Here is a 24912-nt window from a genome sequence, read left to right as displayed (position 1 = left end):
AATTGGTTTCTACTGAGACCAAAGGCAGAGGTTCATTAATAGAGGGTTGGCAGCACATATCCATTGATATTTCGAATTAACTTAAAACATCAATCATGAGTTATGCTATGCCGTATGCCCACTCTGCTACTTCACCTGAAATTTTATTTCACAACATATGGACAGATGTAACCATAGTTTGGTTAAATTGGGAAAATGTGACCATCCTAGGCCAAGCCAAGTCCAAAAAATGCTAGTGAATTTCTAGAAGCTTGGCACTCTGACAAATCAACCATCAATAGACACATGGACGTTAACAACATCTATAGACTATGCAAAAGTCATCTGGTCCAAAAAGGAACAAAAAGACCCAACCACCTCTCCACCAGCAATCAACACCCAGATCAGCATAGATTAACTCCAAGGTTAACATTAGACCAGCAATCAACAATACTCCAATCAAAAAACTAATAAAGAAGCCAACAGCAAACAGACCAATCAAAAAATCTCTAAGACCACTCCCACCAACACTGACAGGCAAGCCTCTAGAATTTAAACTGACAGCCAATTGCACTCCTTAGTAGCACTGATGATATTACCTAATTTGGTTAATGAAACCTCTGCAAGAAAACAAGCAAGCTCAGAGGGCACCAAGGACCCCTCATTTCAACCCTGTGTTTACAAATATTTGCCTTTATTAGTATCACCTGAAATTGGTAGCAACACTGTATTTGTGCTCCAGAAGCTGGGATATTATTGCTTCTCAATGTAGGAATGCATTTTGGTGGTCTGTGTGGCTACAACCACAAATGCTATCCCCTCCTGCAACCAGGCACATCTCCCAGGCTTGTTCCAAACACACATTAAAAACTCCGCAGAATTCCATGTTTGGATGACAGATACAACAAACCACAGCACAACCGGTTGTAGTTCATTAGCTACACTGAAATGCTGGAGTGGCGGCTAGCGGGCCAGATTACAGCAACCAGCAGTGGCAAACTTTGATCCTGGCACTTAAAGTTCACACATAACCTAAATGGAAAGCTGGCCTACAGTAGGAATGTTTTTCTGATCTATGGTCTTTGGATCAGCCAGAAGAAATTAATCCATATTCTATGGAAAGTTACTGAAGAGTTCAAAGTCAAATGCCTTGGCTCTGAACATGCGTCGTTTTGTGTTTTATACTTTTTTGCTGGCATTAGCCAGACAGTTTCTTTAAATGAACCATTTTTACTTATTTAGGAAATGTACAACTCAATTTTCATTGTAATAATTTCAAAGCTGGAATAGAAGAAATTAAAATAATGAAAGCATCTGATTGTTAAATATTATGCAAAATAGCTGGAACAGTAATTCATCTATAACCGTTACTGACATACCAACAAATATTCAAAATCTAGGATTAAAAGAAAATGTTCAGTTGATACTAAAAACCGGGAATATTGTAAATAAAAATGAAGTGTTGTCAAATGGGCATCACCTTGTTATTGTTCAGGGCACTTACATAAAGAAAATGACAGCAGGTCCAAAATCCAAAAACTGCATGGAATTAGATGAGTGTTTTTCAAACTGGACAACTTTCAGATGTGTGGACTTTGTCTCCCAGAATTCCCAGGCCAGCATACTGGCCACAACATTCTGGGACTGGAAATTTATACATCTGAAAATTGCTTGGTTTGAAAACACTGAATTAGATTGTTGTCTATGTGATTTTTCCATATACAGTACTAAAGGGTAAATCTGCATCTAATTTCCAAAAAAATACTGAGGCATTTGTGAGGTCATCTAAAGGTTGATCAATTCAAATGTACGTTAGCTGGGAGAATATTTCACTGTTTTTCATATCCTGAATTGGTAGTAATCATAGCTAACCATGAATTCAAACAAACATCTGGAACAAAATTAACTTTAGGAATTAAAGTGGACCATGATGTATTGGCATGAAATCTCAGAAATTCTGCTAATTCATAGGGCCATTTCCTTGATCTCCAACTGTGAGATCATGTTAACAAGGAAGATAACTGACTACAAGAGTTACACAGCAGATAAACTAATGAATTAAGGTTATAAATGTTCCCAGCACTAGAGAAAAGTTGCACATGGCCAAGCATGGGAATACCATTTGCCTCTTGATGATGTTGTATGTTGACTCAAAGTCTTATGAGAGACTTGGAAGTTTTTCAAAAGGATTTATGTCCTCCATGACCTTGAAAAACTGGGACTGTGTCTGCTTTAAAAGTTCAGCAGTAGGGATAGAAATATTTACAAGTGGTATATAAAACCCACATAGCAATTCCATTGCTAGTTCAACTGTATCCTGTATTTATTTCTGAAAAACTAGATTTGCATCCTAAATACATTTCCATGATTAAAACAGATTGGGAAGGAAGATAACTTGCAAAACAAGTTATCAATTTACAGTATATAAATAGTAGAGTAACTTTGATTTCATCACTGTATCCAGTGATGGAGTGACCTATCTAGGTCACTATCCAGTCTTTCTTAGACAATTCTGATTCCCGTCTAAACCTAGCATCAAAATAACAAACCCCTCAGAAAGGGGTATCCTGGAAATTAAAAATATTCATTTATTATTGCTTCATTCATTATTGCTCAGGGTCTGTTTCTTTTTCTACTGATCTAATAACCTCAGTAAAACACATCTGCTTTGCCTCTTGGAAAATATGGCTCCATCTGAGAAACCTCTTGTCATAGCTGAACTCCTGTCCAGGCCTTCTTCTGCTATATGAACACACACAGAAAATAGGTGAAGGAAACAAGAAAAATAGCAGAACATTAATTTGCTCAGGAGGACTAAACTTTACATATCTGAGCAGGAACAGTATAATTGCATCATCCCTCCTCCAATGCTTTGTTTTACTGAGGCTATTCCACTTGGATGCATGAAAATAGAATTTGCCAACAAATTCTTTTTTTCAGTACTCCTCCAACCCTCTCCTTGCCACCTATGAAGCAGAGTAAGAATTTCACACTATGATCAAGCTGCTAGAGAAGACAACTACTGTATTTAGAAATGAACAAAAATATCTAACACAGACATACAGTACAGGGCTGCATAGCAATTTGAATGCAAAAGGAAGGCAGTTGTGGGAGGCCAGGAGAAGATGCAGCTGCTTTCAGATGATTCTGACAAGGCCTATGGGCACACCCACAGATGCTAGGAACCACAGTTTTACAGTCTTCAAATCTGGTTCTTGGCACTACCTTATTGTTTAGTTAGTTGATGTCATTTATTAGTTTCTGTCTTCCCGACAAGTAACACCTATCCAAAGCTCTTTTTTTTCCTTGCAAAAATTACCACAAAGAAAACTTCTGTTCATCCATCACGTACCTCTGAGACTTCCAACAACAGCACCAAATGTAGCAATTCCAAAAGCACATGAGATTCCCCCCACGCCCCCAAACTACATTGCTATAAGCATTTTATAATCTAATAATACAAGAGGAAAAATGACTCCAAAGTTGTATATAGCTGACTGGAATTCAGACATCTGTTCTGATTAAAAAGCTTCCTGAGTGAGGTCCTCCATTTCACTATAAATATTTAGCTTTTAACTCAATTAAAACAATATAAGACAGGTTTTATTCTCCACAACCTGCAACTGGGATTGATGTGCTAGCTTTTTCTGGGGTTGCCTTAGAATGAGAACCAATTTTTTACAGCACCATCTACTATTCATAGCACCCCCTCTGTAAACAAACTCAGGAAGAGTGGCAGTAGTAAGAAGAGTTTACTCTAAAAACAGAATGGAAACAAGAGTACAGTAGTAGCAAAATCTTAAGAAATGAACAGCAGAAAGAATCTCCTTTTCCAACATCATTAACGTCTTGAGCAATTGTTGACTGGAACAAGTCCCTTAAATCACCACCTGGTACTGTTTTCAGCAGTTGGTCTTCCTTCCAAGACTGTCATGGCTCATTTAGATAGCATAGCACATTTTTTCTAAAGGATTATTCTCAGGGATCTTGGAATTTAAAACATAATGAAATACATTCATGTTAAAAAAAGTATCTCTATAACATAACTGCTAGTTACATATTTTAGAATTTGTTTTTTGTTGACCACATGGAACAAACAGCGTATTAAATGGAGAGTATAAAGCACGCGGAATATTAAAACAAGCTGCACTAATCTCAGATGCTGAGAAAATTATGGACAATTTGAATTGGCAATTTCTCTTTGAAGCACTGAAAAATATGGACTTTGATAAGAATTTTATTCAAGGAATCATGTAATTATCTATTCTATTCTATTCTATTCTATTCTATTCTATTCTATTCTATTCTATTCTATTCTATTCTATCCTATCCTATCCTATCCTATCTATCTATCCTATCTATCTCAAATGGTGTTTAATGGTGATTTGACTAAACCCTGTGATATCCAGAAGGGGACAGGATAAGGTTATCTGGATAAATGGATCTAAAAATTAAAAATTAGACATTGAAATTTAGAGCCTTTGTTGATGATTTGGATTTGATTTTACAAGACCCTCTGATATAGATTGAGTCTTAGATGAAAAAAAAATTGAAAGATTTTGCGCACAAACAAGTTTTAAGATTAAAAAACGTAAAGCAAAGATGTTGGTAAAAATGACTACAAGATCAACACAATCTGATGAAAACAAAAATAGTTTTAAAATAAAAAGAAGTTAAATATTTGGGTGTTATTTGACTAATTTGAATTGTATATTGTTTCAAAATAACTATGTTAAGGTATGGTATGAAGTTAAAAAAATACATTTAGATTATTGTGACATTGTGATTTTTAAAGAAATCCCATTTGTATTCCATTCTATCTTCTCCCCATATTATTTAATATCTATGTAAAACTAATGGAGTTTGATTTAAGATTTCGAATGGGTATTATCAGTATCCTGACCACCTTATGGTTGAGTCAGCCTTCTATACTTCCCAGATTGTTAAAATGAGGGCTGTTAGGGGCAATATGCTGATGTTGTAAATCACTGAGAGAGTGCAGTAAAGCATTGTAGAGTGGTATACAAATCTCCGTACTATGATACCCAACTCTATTGTTTCTTACCAGCTAATTCCAAGGGTGTGAACAGCATCCCTGACTAATTCATTATGTTTAAAAATAGTCTGTATGAGAGTGAACATGCAGAAATTTAATCCAGGCAAGAGAGATGCCATTGATAAATAGGAAATTGGACAATGATATTTGAATGAACCAAAGATTAAGACTATTAGGTGTTAAAGGAAGGGATATAAAGTTGGTTTATTTGGTTAAAGTTAAAACAAGATATCTTACTTCTGGAAAACCTTAATGGAACTTCTGCTAACCCAGAAGACTAAAAAGAAGATGATTTATGGATTTGTTTATAGATGACAGTTGGCATATTGGGATGAAGAAATAAATATTTGCAACCTTAGAGGCAGTGAAGATTGCTACATTTGTTTATACTTATGATGAAAATTGGAAGTCACTTCTTTATATATTTATTTTCTCTTTCATTGTATTCCCTTTTCTTTTTCTTTTCCTTTTTATTCTTTCCATTCTTTTTTGTTTTACTATTATCATTTTTCCATAAAAACTATATATATAAACTACACATACACACAAACACACACACACACACACCCTATTGTAATTTCAAATTTCAGATAAGGACTAATTCAAATAATGCTGTCTTACGTATAAGAATGCATGTGGTGCCAGGAGGAAAAAATTATATATACTTCTGTCAGGATATCTTCTATTTTTATACATAACTCCACTTATAAAAAGTTGTCATTACAATTGAAATCAAGAGATATTTAAGTAATTTTTTTATCAACAACATTAACCAATCATCCTTAAAGGAAAATTCAGAATGAAATATTAAGAGAAACAAAGGCATACTTCATCTCTAGCACCTCCTCCAAATGCTTCCTCCGTTCAGCCCGCAAGTTAGTTAAATGGGTTTCCTTCTCAGCCAGAGACTGCTGAGTAGAGGACAGCTTTGCTTTCATAGATTCCAGTTCTTGTTTTACTTTCTCCATAGCCATCATCAACTCTTCTACCTAAGGAATTGAAGAATGATAAAGAGGAAGAAGAGAGAAAATATGTGATTATGAAACAATATCTGCCATTCACCAGAGTTATAGCATGATGGAACAAAAATATTGCAAATGGTCAATTTATCCCTGTTGAAATAACATGGTTAGTCTAAAATAACATATATTGATACTATTATAAATTACAGGCAGCACTTCTTTATTACACGTATGTCTATTCACTATTGGGTTTTAATTTATAATCACTGATAATAAATCTTTTATGCCCTATCTTCATTAAAATGTAGAGAAAAGTTACATTACAAAATTTTAATTACAAAGCCAATATTCTTAGTTTCAGCATCAACAAAACTGTACTAACTCATTCTCAAATACATTAAAGTAACTCTCCTATGCATATTGAGAAGATCTGAATAGCTCTTTTTCGCTCAAAGCAAAAATATGAAGTGAAGGTTGTTCTGTAACTAACTGAAAAGTTTTATATTTATGCTGGAACTCTATTCCATTTTGCTTATCTCTATGGTTTGATTAAAGGCAGTGGACGGAGCCACCTTATTTATCTATCAGTTCTTGAACCATCTTGGACCTCGCTGGACCATCAAGACAGAATATCTGATACAGTTCAAAATAAATTGCAAGGAAGAGCAGATTGCTAAAGGAGAAAAATACCAGGAAAAGTTAGGCTGAAGAAATCAGAAACAGGACAAAATCTAAATCTAAAACCAGTAAAAGAAAGGTAGACGTGGAAGATGTTTTACTCAGAGACAAATTTATTTGTCAAGCCTCTCCCTTGAGCCGGATGATTTCAGTAGCATAGAACCACAGATACCCCTGAAGTCTTCCTCGTTAATGTAACATTGCAGACAGCAACGTGAAACAACAGTTCTGGTGAAATACTGGGAAAGATTGGGAAAGGCAAAGATGGGATGAAGGAGGAACCATTATTGCAGCACACTCAAGCAGTCTTGTCTGTCTACACCCTCACTTTCCTGGCAAATAAATAAAAGGAGGATCATTCATGGAAAAAACCTCACAAGATTATCACAAGTCGATAGAAAAGTTGAATTAAATTTTATCTGCAGGCCAAAAATTTATAATTGTATTGCCAAGTTATGTTGCTAGCTGCAACAATATCATGTCACTAGTGGAATAGCAATAGCACTTAAGATTTATATACCTCTTCATAGTGCTTTACAGCCCTGTCTAAGCGGTTTACAGAGTCAGCATATTGCCTCCAACAATTTGGGTCCTCATTTTACCCACCTCGGAAGGATTAAAGGCTGAGTCAACCTTGAGCCTGGTGGGATTCAATCTGCCAAATTGTAGGAGGAGTAACCTGCAGTACTGCACTCTAACCACTGCGCCACCGAAGAATGCATGCTACTAAAGAATGTATTTATTTATTCATTGTTTACAAGATTTGTATGCCACCCATTTTAAAATACAACTATGAGTGGCTTACACCATCAGTAAAATGGTCAAACCATAAAACATATAATCGTAATGTGGTTGATTTAAATCCTGCCCCCTCTGGCTTCCTGAAGTCCTCCAAATCTGCTCTATAGGGATTTCTTTTTAAATAGATTTGAGGGGCAATATCAAAGAAAAGGGAAAGAAAGTATGAGTTCTACCTTCAAAAGATTTGCTCCCATAGCAACAAATTTAATTTTTTCTTCTTCTGTTTAATGATATCCTATTATGGAGATTGCCTGGACAAGTTCCTGCAGTTTTCTTGGCAAGATTTTTCAGAAGTGGTTTGCCATTATCTCCTTCCTACCGTGTTTCTCCAACAATACACCCCCCTCAATAGGAAGGCCCAGCACTGTTTTATATTCATGAGGTGAAATTAAGCCCCGTCCCCAAAATTTGGGCCTATTTAAAGCATGCGTTCCCCACCATTTCTCACATCGCTTGAACTACACGAGGTGAAGAGAAATGGGGGGAAGGGCAGGGGGGGAACTTGCCTTTAGGAGCGCCCCACAGGTAGCCTCAGCTAGAGCACCCCGCAGGCAGACTCACCTCTATCAGCCGATAGAAGCACCCTGCGGGCAGCCTTGCCTTGCCACGAAGCCACTTATATCGGCTGATAGAAGCGGCAGGTGACTCTGCCCTTGGGGTGCTTCTATTGGCTGATAGAATCAGCCTTGTGGCGAGGCATGGCTGTCCGCGGGACACTCTAGGTGGAGGTGCGCATGGGGGGGAAATTAAGTCACCACCGAAAAGACAGCCTAGCCGTTTTTTCGGGGCTCAAAAAAAATAAGGCCCAGCCTTATTTTATGAGAAACACGGTAGATTTGAGAGAAAGTGACCAGTGCAAGGTTGCCCAGCTGGCTTTGTGATCAGTTTCTAATCTGATGTCTTAACCCCCATGCCAAATTGGCTTGTCTGTTTAATGGTATCTTTAGTTTAACAGTATCCAATATTTACTTAGTTCTGTTGCAAAATATCCCAAGTCAGGATAGAGAATTCAGCTGAATAATTCATTCAATCCTTTCTAGCTCTATGACTCTATTCAGTATAACCCCCCCTCAAAATACAGCAATAGACTTATATACCACTTCACAGTACTTTACAGCACTCTCTAAGCAGTTTATAGAGTCAGCTATTGCCCCCAACAATCTGGATTCTCATTTTACCCAACTCGGAAGGATGGAAGGCTGAGTCAACCTTGAGCCGTTGAGAATGGAACTATAATTATAACTATAATACAACTGAAAATATAATTCATCCAAGTCAAATCTCTCTTCTTTAAAATGGTTGGTGAACATATTTTCCCCATAAAATTGCTAACAGTTCTATGAGCAACTAAGATTTGCAAACCTCAAAACCCAATGCTAAGTATCTGTTTTGTCTTCTGGCCAGCTCCCAAACTTTAACATAGAGTAGACAAACCTCAGTTTCAGATTATGGCAATTATTCAACACTCAGAAACAGAGCATATTGAAATATTATCTCTCAGACGATAAAGCATTTGTTAACAGTGGAAGTAAAAGATGTTTATGCATTGGTTTAAAAAGGAAAACCACAGATATTGGGGCATCCAACAAATACATGAATCTATAGGGCACCAAGTTACCAACACCTCATGGTAGCAATGTAGAAATGAGATTCTTTTAGCATAACTGACAAAGAAATTCCCAAACACTCTCTTCCATATGATTAAATTTATGAAACATCTAATATAATTCCTTCAGAATAATTAGTGTATCTGGATATATTCAAAAATCCATGCTTCTTGATTTAAGATCCAAGTGTTAAAACTCTTTTTAGTAAAAATGGACTACTAAAGACACAGAAATTGAGAATATTCTGAAATACTGTATTATCAAATTGTATTCCTTTGGATCTACATAAAATATGTAAAAAATGTTACATGTTTTAAGTTGTAATATCAGTTATGTGTTTTAAGGTCAATCATTACCTGCTTCCAGATATGCAGTAGAAGTCATATGGACAGAACTAACAACGCAAATCCATAAATAGCCAACAATTTTTTTAGATAGACTAAGGACTCATATGAAAAAAATATGCTATTCTGATGTATAAATATCTGGAAAAGTTGAAGAAAGCTTTTTATTATGAAAACATTTTTGAGAGTGGAAGATGATGCTCATTTTCAATGTACATTTCATTGTTTGGAAACAGATTGTTTGACTTGGCTACTGAAACTAATCTTCAGGGTCTACAGAGTAAATGTGATATTTATTGCAACCTCAACAGATACATTTCCTAATTTCTTACAGTTTTATTTAAGAAGAGACATGCTATAATAGCCTTGGGAGACAGGAAGAAAAGCCGCAGCCAAGTCTGACAAGAGATATCTCAGCTTGCAGAAGGAATGGTGGTGAAGAAAGCATCTCAGAAGAGACCTTCCCTAGTTCTCTGGAAAGGAAAGACAGGAAAGGAAAAAAGTGCTTTCAGACTTCCAAGTAATCTTAATCTTACAAGAAAGGTAGAATTAGTAGTACTCATGGTTTTGGTTTCTTTTCTGAACTATCTCAAAGGGCTCACCAAGAGAGAATTCGATTCTCCATGTGCAGAACGTATGCACTCAATGTGATCTTCCAAATAGCATAATATGGTGGCAAAGCTATGGTATGAATTATGGAAAAAAAATACCTTAAAACTTTTGCTCACTGAAAAAAAAAGAAACCATTCTTCAGATCTATCTACCTTTCCAGACCCAAAGAGAAGAAATAGCTGGTGCAGCTTGTTAGGCAATGGAAAAAAAAAAGAAGGAATTAAAAAAAATGAAAAAGGCAATAAACTGGTACCAAATACTACAACCAATAAGGAGGTTTCCATCTCTCCCTGCGTCTGGGCCTCTACTTAAATGAAACTGTCTAACTAAAGCAGCTGCTTGATTTAACTCGTAACATTGAAACTTTTACTTAAATAAAAGTAATTCCTCTATGCAAAGTCAGAAACTTGATATGAAGGTGATATCTGGATTTATGGGTTTGTTGGTAAGCTGAAAGGCTGTTGTACAGCTTCAAAAGATTTTCTACTCTTAATTTGCACTAGTCCTTCAAAGTAAAACTTGATTTAGAGAACCAAATCAATATAATAATGTCAGCAAAAAAAAACAACAGCCTAAAACACCAAGAACACCCCCCCAAAAGCAGCAGAACACATCCCCAAACCTAATTCCAGTCCCACTGCCTGCCTAATTTGTTGGAATATATATGAAGAATGCTCTAGACGTCTCTGTTCACTTCCTGTTCTTTACTGAATTTTTCTCAAGAGAATTCACCCATGTCTGAGCCACTAGACTCCTCTTTTGCATCAGATGATTAATTTACATATGAATGATAATTTGATAACACCGTTTGAGTTTACTCAGTGCTATACAGAGGAAACATATGTAATAGATTAATCTATGGGAGTACTTTGGTTAGATAAACTTCAGGACAGAGTTATATCAGAAGATAATTTAAAAAAAATATCTATGAACAAAATTTAGATAGAACTGTGATGAAAAGGTCAACAGGATTTAAACACTGAAGAATGAAATAGTGAAGATAGATTTGAAGACTTTTTTAAACAGCTAATTTTACATTATGGCTTATTCAAAATAAAGTTGTTAGAAGAATCTTAAATATAAAAACTAGTCTTTGATGCAAAAGTCATGAAAAATGTTGCAGTTGTTTGTTTATGTTATTCCTGATGTATTTTCAGCCATATCAATATGAATGTGCTGTCAAGAGCTTTTTAAAGAAGCATAGCATGGAGAAGGGAAAGCTGAAGAGTTGTAAATTTGCTAGAGTCTTTTGTGGACAAGGTCTCCATTTTTCCAAAAATGCAAAGAAGATGGGGTCTCACGTCTTAGGGCTATATGTATAGGAAAGACTCCTAAAATTGAACACACATCAACATTCAGAAATGTTATTTTGTGTCTCTTTTCTAGTCCTCTATGGCAAAAATTCTCATGTAAAACAAGAAAACAAATAAGGTACTGATGACAAATAATCATGTTTAAAGAAAATGTTTTTCAGGGGCTTCTAGGAAAGGTATGGCAAACTGAAGACGGTACCATGAAAGCAGGGCCAATGACTGAAGCAGAGATCAAGGAACCAGTGAGAAGACCAGTTCCTTGGAACTTCTCCATCTGAAGACGATGGGGGAGATCATTCACATGTGCTCTGGACAGCTGAGGATTTTGTGGGACAAAGGGTTCTGTAGGGTTGAGCACTGAGACAGGATGGGATTAGTTTTTGCCACACACACACACAAAATATTGTGAGTAGATAAATGGGTACCACTTTGGCAGGAAAAGATCTAGTTGCATTCGTGTGTATAATGTACATGCACAGATATGTGCCTGAGTACACACAAAAACATACACAGACCTGACTATTTTACAGTGGTCATCTCTAAGAACATTATGATATACCACTTCATGTCTATTTCATCTTACACATTCAATACAAATGCCCATGGTATTGTTCTGAATTGTCTATACAGGCTGGGAACTGGAAATATTGCTTTGTAGAGGTTTCATTCCTTTTGGAATGAAGATATCTGCTTAGTATTATTGGGGAAGGAAATATCAAACCAATTCCTTCATGGGTATTCATTCTCTTCTATCTTATTTAACAACTACATGAAATTACTGGGAGAGGTCAACTGTTGGTTTGGCTTCGTTAACGTTAGTATGCTTCGATAACACCAATATTCCAATGATTCCTAGCTTTACATCATGTCTCCAGGCCAAAGAAGCAATGAGCAGGAAGTCCTGACCAGTGCTTGGAAACTGTGAGGGATTAGGTGAAATAAAACAGATTGTATTTGAATTCAAGCAAGATGGCTCTCATTAGTACGGAAACTCTTTAGTTCCGTGGAAATTCCATCAATAGTTCTTGATGGGACTGAACTTCCCCAGAAAGAGCCAGTGGGTGATCTAGGATATTTCTTGGACCTATGACTCCTGCTAGAGCAGCAGGTTAAAGTCACAGCAAGCAAAACCTTCAGCTACACAAAGGGATATCTAAATGGGGCTACTTTCAAAGATGACCTGAAAACTGCAGCTGGCCCAAGACACAGCTGCTAGCTAGGGAAGTTGCTGACCTCATCCTTTTTGGATTACAGTTTCATTTCGGGGGTGAGGGGTGGAGTGGGGGAGTCAAGATTAAAGCAAAAAAACTCATTTGTTCTTTGAATACAATATTCTATTTATATGTGGAAAAACGTTCTTTGTGAGATTTATTTTGATAGCTGATAGCTATAGTTTGGGGGGGGGGGGATCAAACAACGTATTTATGAAAGGGATCTGACCTCATAACCATTCTTAACATCTACTGTGTTCTTGGGTCTACTGTGGTTTCAGTCTTTACTGCAGCAAAGAGAAAAGGTTCGGATTCCATCTTTTTGAAACAATTGCCTGACTCTCTGCGTCTTCCTTCCATTCTCCCCCCTCTCCCTTCTTCATTTGTCATACTAGCTGTGCCTGTCATATTTTTCACTTTATTTATTTGGTTCATTCTTTCTACCTTACAGTCTTATACATTGGAATGGTCAATCTGGCAGCTTTTAAATATTTTGGACAATAACATCTCTAAAGAAAGACCATGCTGTTAGCCATTTATAAAAGTTGCTGTCCAACAGTCCTCAAGAACGATCTATTAACAAATTCTTAGAACAAGGTTGATTCTGTCTGCTACTTACGTAGTGAGATGTGATAGCATTACTGAGAAGGCTTATTATCAGGCCTAAAATTTATATATGGGGAAAAAAATTAAGTATATGTCACATTATTTAATATATTTCCTTTACTTGTGTTACCCATGTTAACCTGAAATATCAATACCAGTTGACCATAAGCATGCAAACCTGTTTTTCAGCTTGTGTCCTGGCTGATTCTTCTTGAGCTAATACCATTTCCCGTTCTGCAGTTATTTGTACACTCTCTCTCAGTGCTTCTTCTAGCTCCTCAATTCGATCATCCTTCTTATGCAAACTATCCTGGAAAATGACAGGACACCAAATGAAGTAGCTTCTAGAGCAAATAGGTCAAGTGCTAGGTCACCCACAAGGGAGTTTCCAGCAATGGAATTCCACAAAATTCAGTTTTCATACAGAAGAAAATCACAGATGTAAGGTGAAGGAAGAGCTGGAGTAAATCCATAGCCAAGACAAAAGTTAGCAAACTGAGGTGAGCAATAGCAGTGCAATTAGTGTTAAGATAGCTAGAGACTTTTGGGTATTTTTGTGTGTGCAAAAGCACATCTTCACATGCAATTCAAATTAGTAGGCAGAAGATGTAGACGTACAGCAAGCATTACCCTTTCTTCACAGGTACCCTCAACCTGACAGTTCAAAAGAAAGAAACCAGAAGAAGATGTAGTGAGATGTAGTAAATGACTTAAGAAAAACTGTCTTAAAAAAACAACTGAGATCTCTCAACCTCCTTTCATATAAAGATAATTGATCCAGTTGAAAAAATCAGGTGAAAAACTGAAGACAAAGGAATAAGATAAGTTGCATTTGAAAAATCCTGTACTATATGATTAGGAACATAATCTTGTCACAATAAAACACATGTTTACAGATCAACATGCTACATTAAATATTCATTTAATGCCTGAAAATATAGCCAACTAGAGATGATTAATCAAATTTGAAAACTTGAAATGCATTATAGCAAATGTTGGATCATTTTCTGTTTCTGAAATTGTAAACAAGAAACAGTTGCCTTTCCTAGCTGTTATACTTTCCTTAGGCTGGTCTATGATTGTAATAAAGACTTGATTTGCTGTTATGATAAAATGATCATCTACCAAGTGCTTTGGATTCTGCCAATTATATGACAGGACAATTCCATAACTGTAGAATCCTACATAGCATTGTAATTACCATGAATGGTATTTATATCAGGGCCTGCTAGGCTTTGCTGAATGAAAGATGCCTACAGTATGTCTATAAGAGTGATATTGTTAGTTGTGTGAAATATACATGCACAAAACAGTATTAAGATAGGAAAACACTGCATGGAAAAGAGTGGAGCATCAAGCCTTGATTTTAATTAAAAGGAAATGGAAAATGATGGGAGGTCAAATCTGAATTCCTGATCATTTTTGCAAATTAAAGCATTGTACTAGTTTCTAAATTCTATTAACAGCAAATAATAAAAATGTTATTACCTTTGAGAAACTAGCTGGCAAAAATATACACATTAAAATTCAATATAAAAAAGCCAAACATTAGAAGAAATGCATTCCTATATATAATTATTTGTTTTTGTTTTTTTAAATGGGAAACAAGTAAGAAAGTAGAATACAGTGAAAAAGTGAAACCAAAGTAGAAAGATTTGTTCATTTCCTTGTTACTACTAATGGATGTGTATTAGGAAAGAAAAGAGCAGAATGCAACATGGATCTAACAGATAAAAAGTGTTCATATCAGAATACTCTATCAACAAAGATGGTAACTGAATGACCTTCATAGAGTAACTAATATGGCGTCAAGAATAGTAGTTCTTTTATGCCTTCTGCAGTTTTGTTGACTACATTCATATAACGCTGCTAAAAGCCTTAGAATTATACTTAATCAATCTGTAAAAGACAGTCCTAGAAAATTACAGTGTGCTCTTTGTTCTGACTACATAGTCAGGAAAAATACTCATTAGATTGTCTACCTTATATCAGAATCCAGACTATCACATTCAGAATCTTTAGTTGTTATTTTCAGTTCTGCAAAGAATTGTTTGTCCAAGTACAATACATCTGAATAATTACAATATGTAGAAACACGAGCAATAAAAAAGCAGAGTTATGTAACAGATTTCCATGTACTCTGCACTGGTGGTAAGGAACAATTATTTTTGTACATAAAATGAATCCAGTTAATTTCCCCTTTCAAAAAAGGGGAAATATATAGAACATTGATAATTTTGTCTTGCATAAAATTGGTGGCCCTTAATATTATAATATAATCAGATGAACATTTAATTTGATGTTCAAATAAATTCTGTATATTATACATTCAGAAATATACATAGAAAAACACCTACACTACTATTCAACAAATCCTTTGGAAAAATTAATTAAATGAAAGTGACAACTGTTGCTGTCACAAAACAATTAGTTACCAATAAATATATCATCACTTAAGAATCAGTCATATGCCTAGGTTATACATTAATCTCTTAAATTAGATTTCTGGTGAAAGTTTGGATTTTTTGCCTAAAATCTTACTGAATTTGGCGTGAGCCAGTCAGATGTAAGCCTAGATATAGGACAACCTATTTTGAGTTACTCCAGACTATTACTTGCTGGAGTAGCAATCAGATCTACATTTTTGTCATGGAACCGTTAGATACACACTTAGATTTCATAGGAACACAACATCTATTATATATAAATTCATCTTTGTATATGCTTACCACAATATATAGCACCTGTATATATTCTGTGATGGCATATGGGAGGAATGGCATATGGGAGGAAAAACACATCGAATAAGTGTAAAATGAAGCAGTGTCAGGATGTTAAGAAAGATACTTCTGTAAGCTGAAAATACACAAATAAGTTTGTGTATCTCTCAATATCTCAGCAGGCAATTTCTTTTGTTTTGCCAAATACTTAAATGTTATCTCCTTTTCCAAACTGAGAAGGGCTCTAACATTAGCTCAGTTCAATGTTTTATTGTCGGCTGTTTCAGAAGACATACATTAAAAAATACTTCATTATGCCAAGGAAATTTATGCTTCTCTTTTGATCAGAAGTAGCAGTTTTAGATTTAGTATTTTAGTGTTACTACTATTTCTACTTCTATTTTACACTCACAGTTTTACTTAAATTACTTTTTGTTACAATATTTTACTCTTTTACCAAAGAAGTCACTTGAAATGATATTTTCTGCTTTGTATTTTTTAACTCTTTTGTTTGAATGTGTTCGTTTTATGCCGGTTATTGACTGAACTAAAAACTGATTACTGTACAGTGCAGTGTGTGTGTGTGTGTGTGTGTGTGTGTGTGTGTGTGTGTGTGAGAGAGAGAGAGAGAGAGAGAGAGAGAGAGAGAGAGAGAGAGAGAGAGAGAGAGAGAGAAGCTTAGAATATTATGAGGGCAAAGTTACACATTTAAGTATAAAACAATCCTTAATACTAAAAGTAAGTTTTAAAGAAAACAAGCAAAACAAAACAGTTTAATTCAGATGATCATGCATTACATATATATGATATGATGATACCTGTAACTGCTGGGAACTGTCATTAAGATTGTCTTCCCGTCTCCTTGCTTCTTCCAACATTTGTGCACTCTTTTTCTTCTCCACCTGTTCCTTATGTTTTAAATTTGCTACCTTCTTATTCTGATCTTTAATTTGCCTACAAATAGGAAATCAAATATTCAAACACTTGTGCAATCCACATACATTTGAAAATAGCAAGTAGTGTAAGAGAATTTAATACAGGTAACTTAAATAATACTTGATTCTCCAGTTTTAGAAATAACTAACAGTTCCTTCTGCTAACTCATTTCTAGAAGTAACCAAGTCTAATAAATTCTACCACTCTGTTTGATTATAAACCACATATGTGGGATTTGTCCTATAACTGAAAATAATTTACTTGTTTTTTATTCCCATTTGAACGTACAGATTCTGGTCCCTGAAATGCAAACTTGCAATTGTTTGCAATTCCATGAAGGTTGGAAATTCATAGTTTATAGATTTTGACCAAACAGCAGCTGTCCAGATCGTAATTCCAACGAATACAAACAGATCACCCCTGCAATCTACATGCATGCATACATAAAACATTATACAATTAATTTATATTCAAGATTCCAAGTTAGAAATTTCTTTAATATGCAAAAAGGCTATAATTTCCCTCATTATGATAGACACTGAGAATGACTACATTAATAATTTACTTGAAAACCACTAGTGATTTAATAAAAAGAAAATCCTACTTAGTTATCAATTTTTTTTAAAGGAAAAAAAGGAGTCCATGATTCATTTATATGGAACCTCTAAATATATTTCAGAAGGGATGCTAATTAGGAAAGCTATTCATTGAAGAAATCTGCACTTTGTCAACACTCCAAGCAAAGTAAAATTTTGTAGAAGAACTGGTTACTTATGACCATAAAGTATGGGGGGGAAAAAGATCCTTCTCCCAACAGCCACATCTTTCTGGATATCCATAGTGCTTGGATATTGTGTCCAAGTACATGCTTAACAATTTTGGCAAAGACTGCACTGAAGGAAATTCAGAGGGTTGTCACAGCTGTGTCTGAACATCTCCCTTAATGTAACTTGGACACCGCTAATTTTCTAGATCACAGCAAATCCTTATGGTGGTTACAACTCTTTAAAGAACTGCTACAATGATAACTCTTGTCCCCAAAACAGGAACTGATCTCTCCCGCAACTGGTAATTATTCAGCAAAAGGCCACTGCTCTAAAGGCATCAAGAGTGCGCAAATATTGCTTCAAGCTATAGGATGTGAGTCTGTATGTGGGTGGAATGTCCTGGCTCAGACGAAAGAGAGACAGTCTGTGGTAGAAATGAGATATCAGGAGGCAAAATTAGCTTGCCTTCATGCATGACATTGAATAATATGCTAGCCAGCTCAACTGGCCACCAAAATTAAAAAGGCAGTTTCCCGAGACAGCAAATGCTTGTGACCTTGTCTGAGGGCAATTCTTTAAATGAGGATTAGGCAATGCCATCAAGCTTTCTCCATCTGGGTCAGCACCAGAACCAGAATTACTCTCCACAAGAACTTTCTGTCCAGGAATCTGATCTTTGCTGCCATGGTAGTGTGGTAGCTATTCACCATTTTGATGAGTTAAATATGGGAATGTAGAGAGGCACTGAAGCACTCATTTGTAAAGGAGAACAACTTAAAAATAAGGCAGCCGAAGATGCCTGGATGTCCTAGCCTCACAAGCAGCTTTTATCTGGGCTACAGTCATATTAAAATTATATAAGGTTTATTTTTAAACTGTGAATTCAATCCAAGTTTCATTCAAACAGAAACAACCTTACTGGGAGGACAGCATCTAAAGCAGTGAGTAAGAGAGAGAACCAGAAACAACCTGAGTCAAGTTGCTGAAAGGTTCTACAAATATATTGGACAATCACAGAGGCCTTAATGGACCAACAACTTCTCAGAATGCTTCTGAAATACCAGGAGACTTTTACACTCTTCTGAGTAATCTTGGTGTTCCTCCTTCAGATGTAAATCCTAACTAGTCCTGTCATTTCCCACTATTTCTTGGTATAGCCAAATGTTCTTATGCCTGTCTGTTTATGTTCTATTTTCAGATGCAAAGTTCTCAAGAATTGGGTGGAGGAGGCTCACGGTCTGGAAGTGCCCAGAGCAGGAGTGGTACAGCTAGTTGCTGGCTTAGCATCACTGGTGCGGCTGGCAACACAAAAGAGATGACTGAAATGTGTCTTCCTAATCATCTTCCATATCTGAAGACCACACTTCGACACTGGGTAGCTTTGCAGTCAAATTAGGTTTAACAGGCATGGGAAATCTTGTAACCGGACAAAATTTGTTGAATATCAACTGAGGAAGAGTGGGAAATTACAGCTTTTAATTTAAAATGTTCTGCTTGAGAGTAGTTCATTATTGGAAACAACGTGTATTATTTTCAAGCTTATACCATTTTGCCTTGAACTCTCAGCTGGTTGCCTAACTGCCTGATCTACAGCACATTCAGGAAGTATTCAGACTTTCTTCACTTTTGCCCATTTTGTTATGTGGCAGCCTGATTCTACAGTTGTTGAAATTCATTTTTTTCTCTCCCTAATCTACACTCAGTATCCCATAATGACAAAGTGAAAACATAATATTAGAAATGCAGACTCACTAAGGACATAGGGTGACTTTTGTGTTCTCAAGAGGAAAAACAATGATCTTATAAATGGGGAAACCAAGACCGACAAAGAGAAACTGAGAAATTTCTTAGTTGTCTGCTCCCAGAGAACTGTTCTCAGGTGGAAAAACTAATTAATCTGGCCTGCTTAGTGACCATCTGACAGTGCAGATGGCATTATATATATATAGTATGCTAATCTATATATTATATATATAGTATGCTAATCTTCAAGAAAGAATAGGTATTTTTTTAAATTTTTATTTTTAAAAATCTTTGCTACCAGAGCGACAGAAATCACCTCAGAATAGCGGCACTTGCATGAGGGGGTGCTTCAAGAATTTTGAATGGCCCAACTCCTCACTGAGCATAATAAATATGTGAAATGAAAAAGAAAACTCTTCCATGAAGTGAAGAGTTAATATAGAAATGGATAAAAAGCCCCATCAATAAAAGAAAATAATTTGGAGATATTTCTCCAAGCACAGTGCTGCTACTTTTGAACAAGAACGAGAGTAATTGGAGACATACTACTAACACAGTAGTGCATATATTGCAGTGCATATGTATTTCCTCTCCCCCCTCCCCACTCTCTCCCCAAAACCCACTTGTATTACACTAAATCTCTGATGAAAAGCTAAATGATTCTGTAGAATCTAATTATATTGAATTCTAGCTCAGATGCTTTAAATTCTTTTAAAAATATGGCCATTTCTTCAGAAAGCTTTAAGTTGAACTATGGAAGTTGTGCATCCCTTCACAATAGAAAAAGGAGAGGTTAAATATTGATCAAAGACAAGTTTTTAAAAAAATCTATGCACTTGGGAGGTAGACCATCTAATGACCTGTCAGGAAACAGCAATTTATTTTCTGTGTTGTGTATCCTTACAGAACAATAGGTTAAAAGGGGAAAGAGAAATGAATAGAAGTTCTTCATGAACAAAGCTCCTATATCACAAATTACAGAACCCTTTAATCTTCACAATCCATTAGCAGCTGCACTAAAAAGAGAGAGAGAGAGAGAGAGACAGGGAAAGAGAAAGAAACAAACTCTAATCCTAGACAGGGAAATACCTTAAATCTAAACATGTATTTGTGGAATCAAGTTCCAACGTTATATTGTACTCTTTTGCGTTCTACCAGCAAAGGAAAAAAAATATTAAACCTGGACCTCAAAATATAATTCTTGGATTTTAGATGAGAATTTACATGATTGAAAGATCCTTTAGGCACATCCCAAACAAGAAGTTACAGAAGTTACCTTCTTGTACTCTGTTTCAATTAAGGTTATAGGATTCCCAATTGAGGAAAATCTGATAAACTTTGTTTGAAAAGAGCAAATAAAACTGATCATAATAGGTCTCCATTAGTCCCTACTTCCATCTGCAGAGCCTTAATGGAAAAGATATTAAACCAGGGGTGGCAAACTCGCGGTGTCACATTGTCATCACGTGACGTATTGCGACTTTTCCCCTGTTCGCTAAACTGGGGGTGCATGACACATCTGGCCTGAGTCGAATGTAGATTGTGGTCCACTTGTGTTCTTACCCACTGCCATGTCCTTTGTTTCTCTCAATTCCCTTCGACCATTTAAAAAGCAGCAGTATCATTTACTTGACCTATCTCCACAATTCTCAAATCAGCTAGGACTTTGAAAATATCACCAACAGATAAGGAGGAATTCCTCAAGCACATTCTAAGATCCATATCGATCAAGTACCTTGGCTGGACCATTTTAACTGGCATGTTCCCTGGCAGAGGAACATAAGAGCTGACATTCCAAACCTGACCAGAAAATGATCTTTCCAGGACAATGGATTTACAGATAGCTCCCCCCACTGTGATATTTTCTGTACAACCAAACAGAACAACATAAACAACTTGTATCATGCTGTATGTGTGGGGCTGGGACAGGTCTGTGGGTGTTCTGGGACACTCTTGCTTGGGCAACATCAGAAGAGTCACTTAAATCCCCCAAGACAATATGTGTGAGGTAGTTTAAAGCAGTGGTGGATTCAAATTTTTTTTACTACCAGTTCTGTGGGCGTGGCTTGGTGGGCATGGCAGGGGAAGGATACTGTAAAATCCCCATTCCCTCCCCACTCCTGGGGAAGGTTACGGCAAAATCCCATTCCCTCCCCACCCCGCTAACCTGCTATCCAGCCCCGTTCTCCTGTGCAGGGTAACAAAAGAAGAACCAGCTTAGCTGGGACTGGGGAGGCAGAGAATAGATGGGGGGGCAAGGCCAGTCAGAGGTGGTATTTGCCAGTTGTCTGAACTACTCAAAATTTCCGCTACTGGTTCTCCAGAACTGGTCAGAACCTGCTGAATACCACATCTGGTTTAAAGGCAAACCATCTCAGCTAGCTCAGTAAGAGTGACTCTATGAAGCAGGATGCATAGTATCCTGACTGTATCCCTACACTGTCCCAATCACACAAATGCAACAGCAAATGTAGCAGCAAGTAATTAAAATTTGCAGACTGTCAGAAGGATTTTCTGGTCAGGAAGATGGAACTCCTACAGACCAGGACACAACTACTTTCTGCTCTTTTAGCAGTAAAAGACAATGAAATCCAGCTGTATTAAATAAACATGACATGACAAAAAAGTAAGCATTTAAAAAAACACTTCAGAATGATATGAAAAATGCACTATAAAATAACCATCAGCAGTACTGCCTTTGTACTAGGGCTTCTTAACCTGGATTGAAAGCCAAAAAGATGGTAGATCGCAGTAATTTTCAGACAATCCGCGAGACCTCCAGGGAAACCAAAAAAGCAAATGGTTCTTTTTTTAATTTCAATGTGAAAATGATTTGCTTTTCAGCAGTACAATCAAATATATGGTGATGGAATTCCTGATTGTTTTCTGACCAGAAGAATAAATGAACAGGGTGAAGACAAGAGTTCTCACACAGTGGATAAGATTGCTACTTTACTTATGCCAATGGCCCTTCAAATCTTTCATCAATTAAGAGTACTATTAATGGAACATTTTTATACGAAGAAAAGCAATGGGGGAGGGGCCCCTGAAAATTCACACACACACACACACACACACGTTATATCATGAATTTCCTACTATGGAAAAGTTTTCTGAATGCCCCTTACATGGCAAAGGATACGAAAACCAGAATAGTAGTCTGTAATATAACAATGTTTAGGAATTGCTTTTTAAGATAAGTGAGGCTTTAAAAGCCGTTAGCCAAATAATGAATATTCAGCTATGTACATTATTAGACATTTGGATATTCTTTGATTAGATATTGTTTTGACCTTGCTTGCTTTGGCAGATGACCCAGAGAAGATTATGGTCTTGCCTGCATCCTATCTGTTCTCTTGACAATTAACCGAAGAGGTTTCTTGACATATAACAACATATGCAAGCCTCTTCTCTTTGCAAGTATGCCATCTATGGAAGGAAACTAGAAGTGTAATGTCATATTTAGATCACATCTTTTACCAGCTGCACAAAACTCTAAAGTGGCTAGAGAATTAATTTATCTCCATGATTTTATCTCAATGTCTTAACCATATGCTAGTAAGAAATACAAATTTTTAAAATCAGGAAACTAAAATATTTCAGCAGGAGATTAAAAAATGCACTCATTTTTACTATCTTCATACTCTCTTGCTACTCTTCTCAGTAAGGGTAGCTGTTGGGGATTTCCTCTCTTTTAATTGTTTATTATTTTATTCCCTTAGTTCCAACAACTCAAATATCTGTGATTCGTTGTAGGGAACCAAGAACTAAAAGCAAAACAGAGGAAAGTAGGAAATAGACCTTCTGGATATAGGAAAATAAATGACATGTTTCTTATTGAAGGTACAGCACTGCAATTACTTCATATATCACTATGCAATCTTTGCACAAATTACTACAGATTTAGCTAGGAAATCTGAACCGAATAGAATAGAATAGAATGGAATACCTTTATTGTCATTGTATTCTACAAATACAGTGAAATTTGAAAGCTACTCCAGCACAATGCCCCAAACATATCACAAGTACACTACAGAGTATTTAAAAATTAAAATAATTAAAATAATTAATAATAATTAAAAACCTAGTCCAAAACCTATCTAAAACATATAGTAAGTTAGATAGTTTAAAAATGCCACTATATACATAGGGCTAAGTCACATATGCATTGTTTGCTTCAAGACAATTATTGCCTTGGAAAAGAAACTGTTTCTCAGACTATTAGTCCTCATTTTAAGACACCTATAGTGTCTCCCTGAGGGTAACAGTTCAAAATATGAATAGGGGAAACATGGGCAAAGACATACCAGGAAGCATTTGAAGATTTGCAAGAGGCTTGATTGACTGACTGACTGATTAGATGATGCCAAGTCAGCATCAACTCTCTATGGCCACACAGACACATTCTCTCTGAGATTAGTCTTCAGCTGCATCTTTTAGGTGTCTAAGTGGTGCATTCATTACTGATGAACTTGATTACAAAAGTGGAAGGAAAAAAAAGAGGGTGATCAGTAGGAAGGTAGGTGGACCTATTTGCCTTTCTACTAATCATTCTCTTTTCTTTCCTTCTACTCTTTCCAGCACTGTGGACCTTTTAAGGAAGCTGGATATGTTCAAAATATGATAGGCTAAGCCAGGGGTGGGATTCAAATTTTTTAACAACCAGTTCTGTGGGCATGGCTTAGTTGGTGGGTGTGGCTTGGTGGTCATGTGACTGGATGGGCGTGGCCAACTCAACATCACTCACTCGAGGCATGCATCTCCTCGCCTGGCCTCTCATGACTGTGGGGATGCTGCAACAGTCGTAAGTGTCAAAAATGGTCATAAGTCACTTTTTTCAGTGCCACTGTAACTTTGAATTGTCACTCCACACAAGCAAAGTACCAGCAAAGGAGGGGAAAAAAACTCCAGAGACGTTCCTGAGACAGGAAGTCTAGTCCTGCCAAGAATGTAATAAGGGTTAACGGAGAGGCAGCTTCTGTAAGCAACACCAGAATGTTTCCTTCCTGCCTTCCTTACAGGATTAGGCCAGTAATTTCTTCTAACAACTGGTTCTCCGAACTGCTTAGAATGTTAACAACCGGTTCTAGCGAATAGGTGCAAACTGGTAGAATCCCACCCCTGGGCTAAGCATGATAATTTGTGCTTAGTGAGAACTTTGAATTGATTTATATGTTATTTATTCGTGTTTCCTAACTATTTAGTGTGTCCCAAAGGTGCTTTTTTCAGGAGGCAACTGGACTTTCTTGTTTTTTCTTTTGAGGATGTTTTGCTTATCATCCAAGAAGCTTCTTCAGCTCGGACAGAATAGTGGGGAGTGGAGCTGAAGAAGCTTCTTGGATGAGAATTGTAAGGTCTTCAAAAGAAAAAAAACAAGAAAGTCCAATTGCCTCCTGAAAAAAAGCATCTTTGGGACAACCATGACCTGGATAAGAAAGTTCAAAACATTCTCAAAGATCCATCTCATCCTGGGAACCCTTTTTTGAACTATTACCATCTGGTAGATGGTACAGCATAATAAAAACAAGGACAAATAGGCTGAAAAACAGCTTCTATCCCAGGGCAGTATCTCTGTTC

General features: G+C 36.4%; 1 protein-coding gene across 10 annotated transcripts in view; it reads right to left on the bottom strand.

Annotated features, from left to right (window-relative positions):
- ERC1 (ELKS/RAB6-interacting/CAST family member 1) overlaps positions 1-24912 on the bottom strand; it is a 146508-nt gene that overhangs the window by 58949 nt on the left and 62647 nt on the right. For 6 of the 10 annotated variants that reach the window (XM_087968584.1, XM_087968585.1, XM_087968586.1 and 3 more), the window contains 3 exons: positions 16708-16843; positions 13348-13479; positions 5864-6024 (listed from right to left, as the gene is read on the bottom strand). In XM_087968584.1, coding sequence (XP_087824710.1) covers positions 5864-6024; positions 13348-13479; positions 16708-16843 — 429 coding nt within the window. The remainder of the gene's footprint in view (positions 1-5863; positions 6025-13347; positions 13480-16707; positions 16844-24912) is intronic. The other 4 variants (XM_087968587.1, XM_087968591.1, XM_087968593.1 and 1 more) reach the window with 1 other exon arrangement.

Source organism: Notechis scutatus, chromosome 6 (assembly GCF_049901735.1).
Source record: "Notechis scutatus isolate UNSWTSFEM ecotype Mainland chromosome 6, rNotScu1.2, whole genome shotgun sequence".
NCBI classification, from domain to species: domain Eukaryota; kingdom Metazoa; phylum Chordata; class Lepidosauria; order Squamata; family Elapidae; genus Notechis; species Notechis scutatus.
The sequence above is the reverse complement of the archived record's forward strand: the minus strand, read 5'-3'. Positions and strand labels throughout refer to the sequence as shown.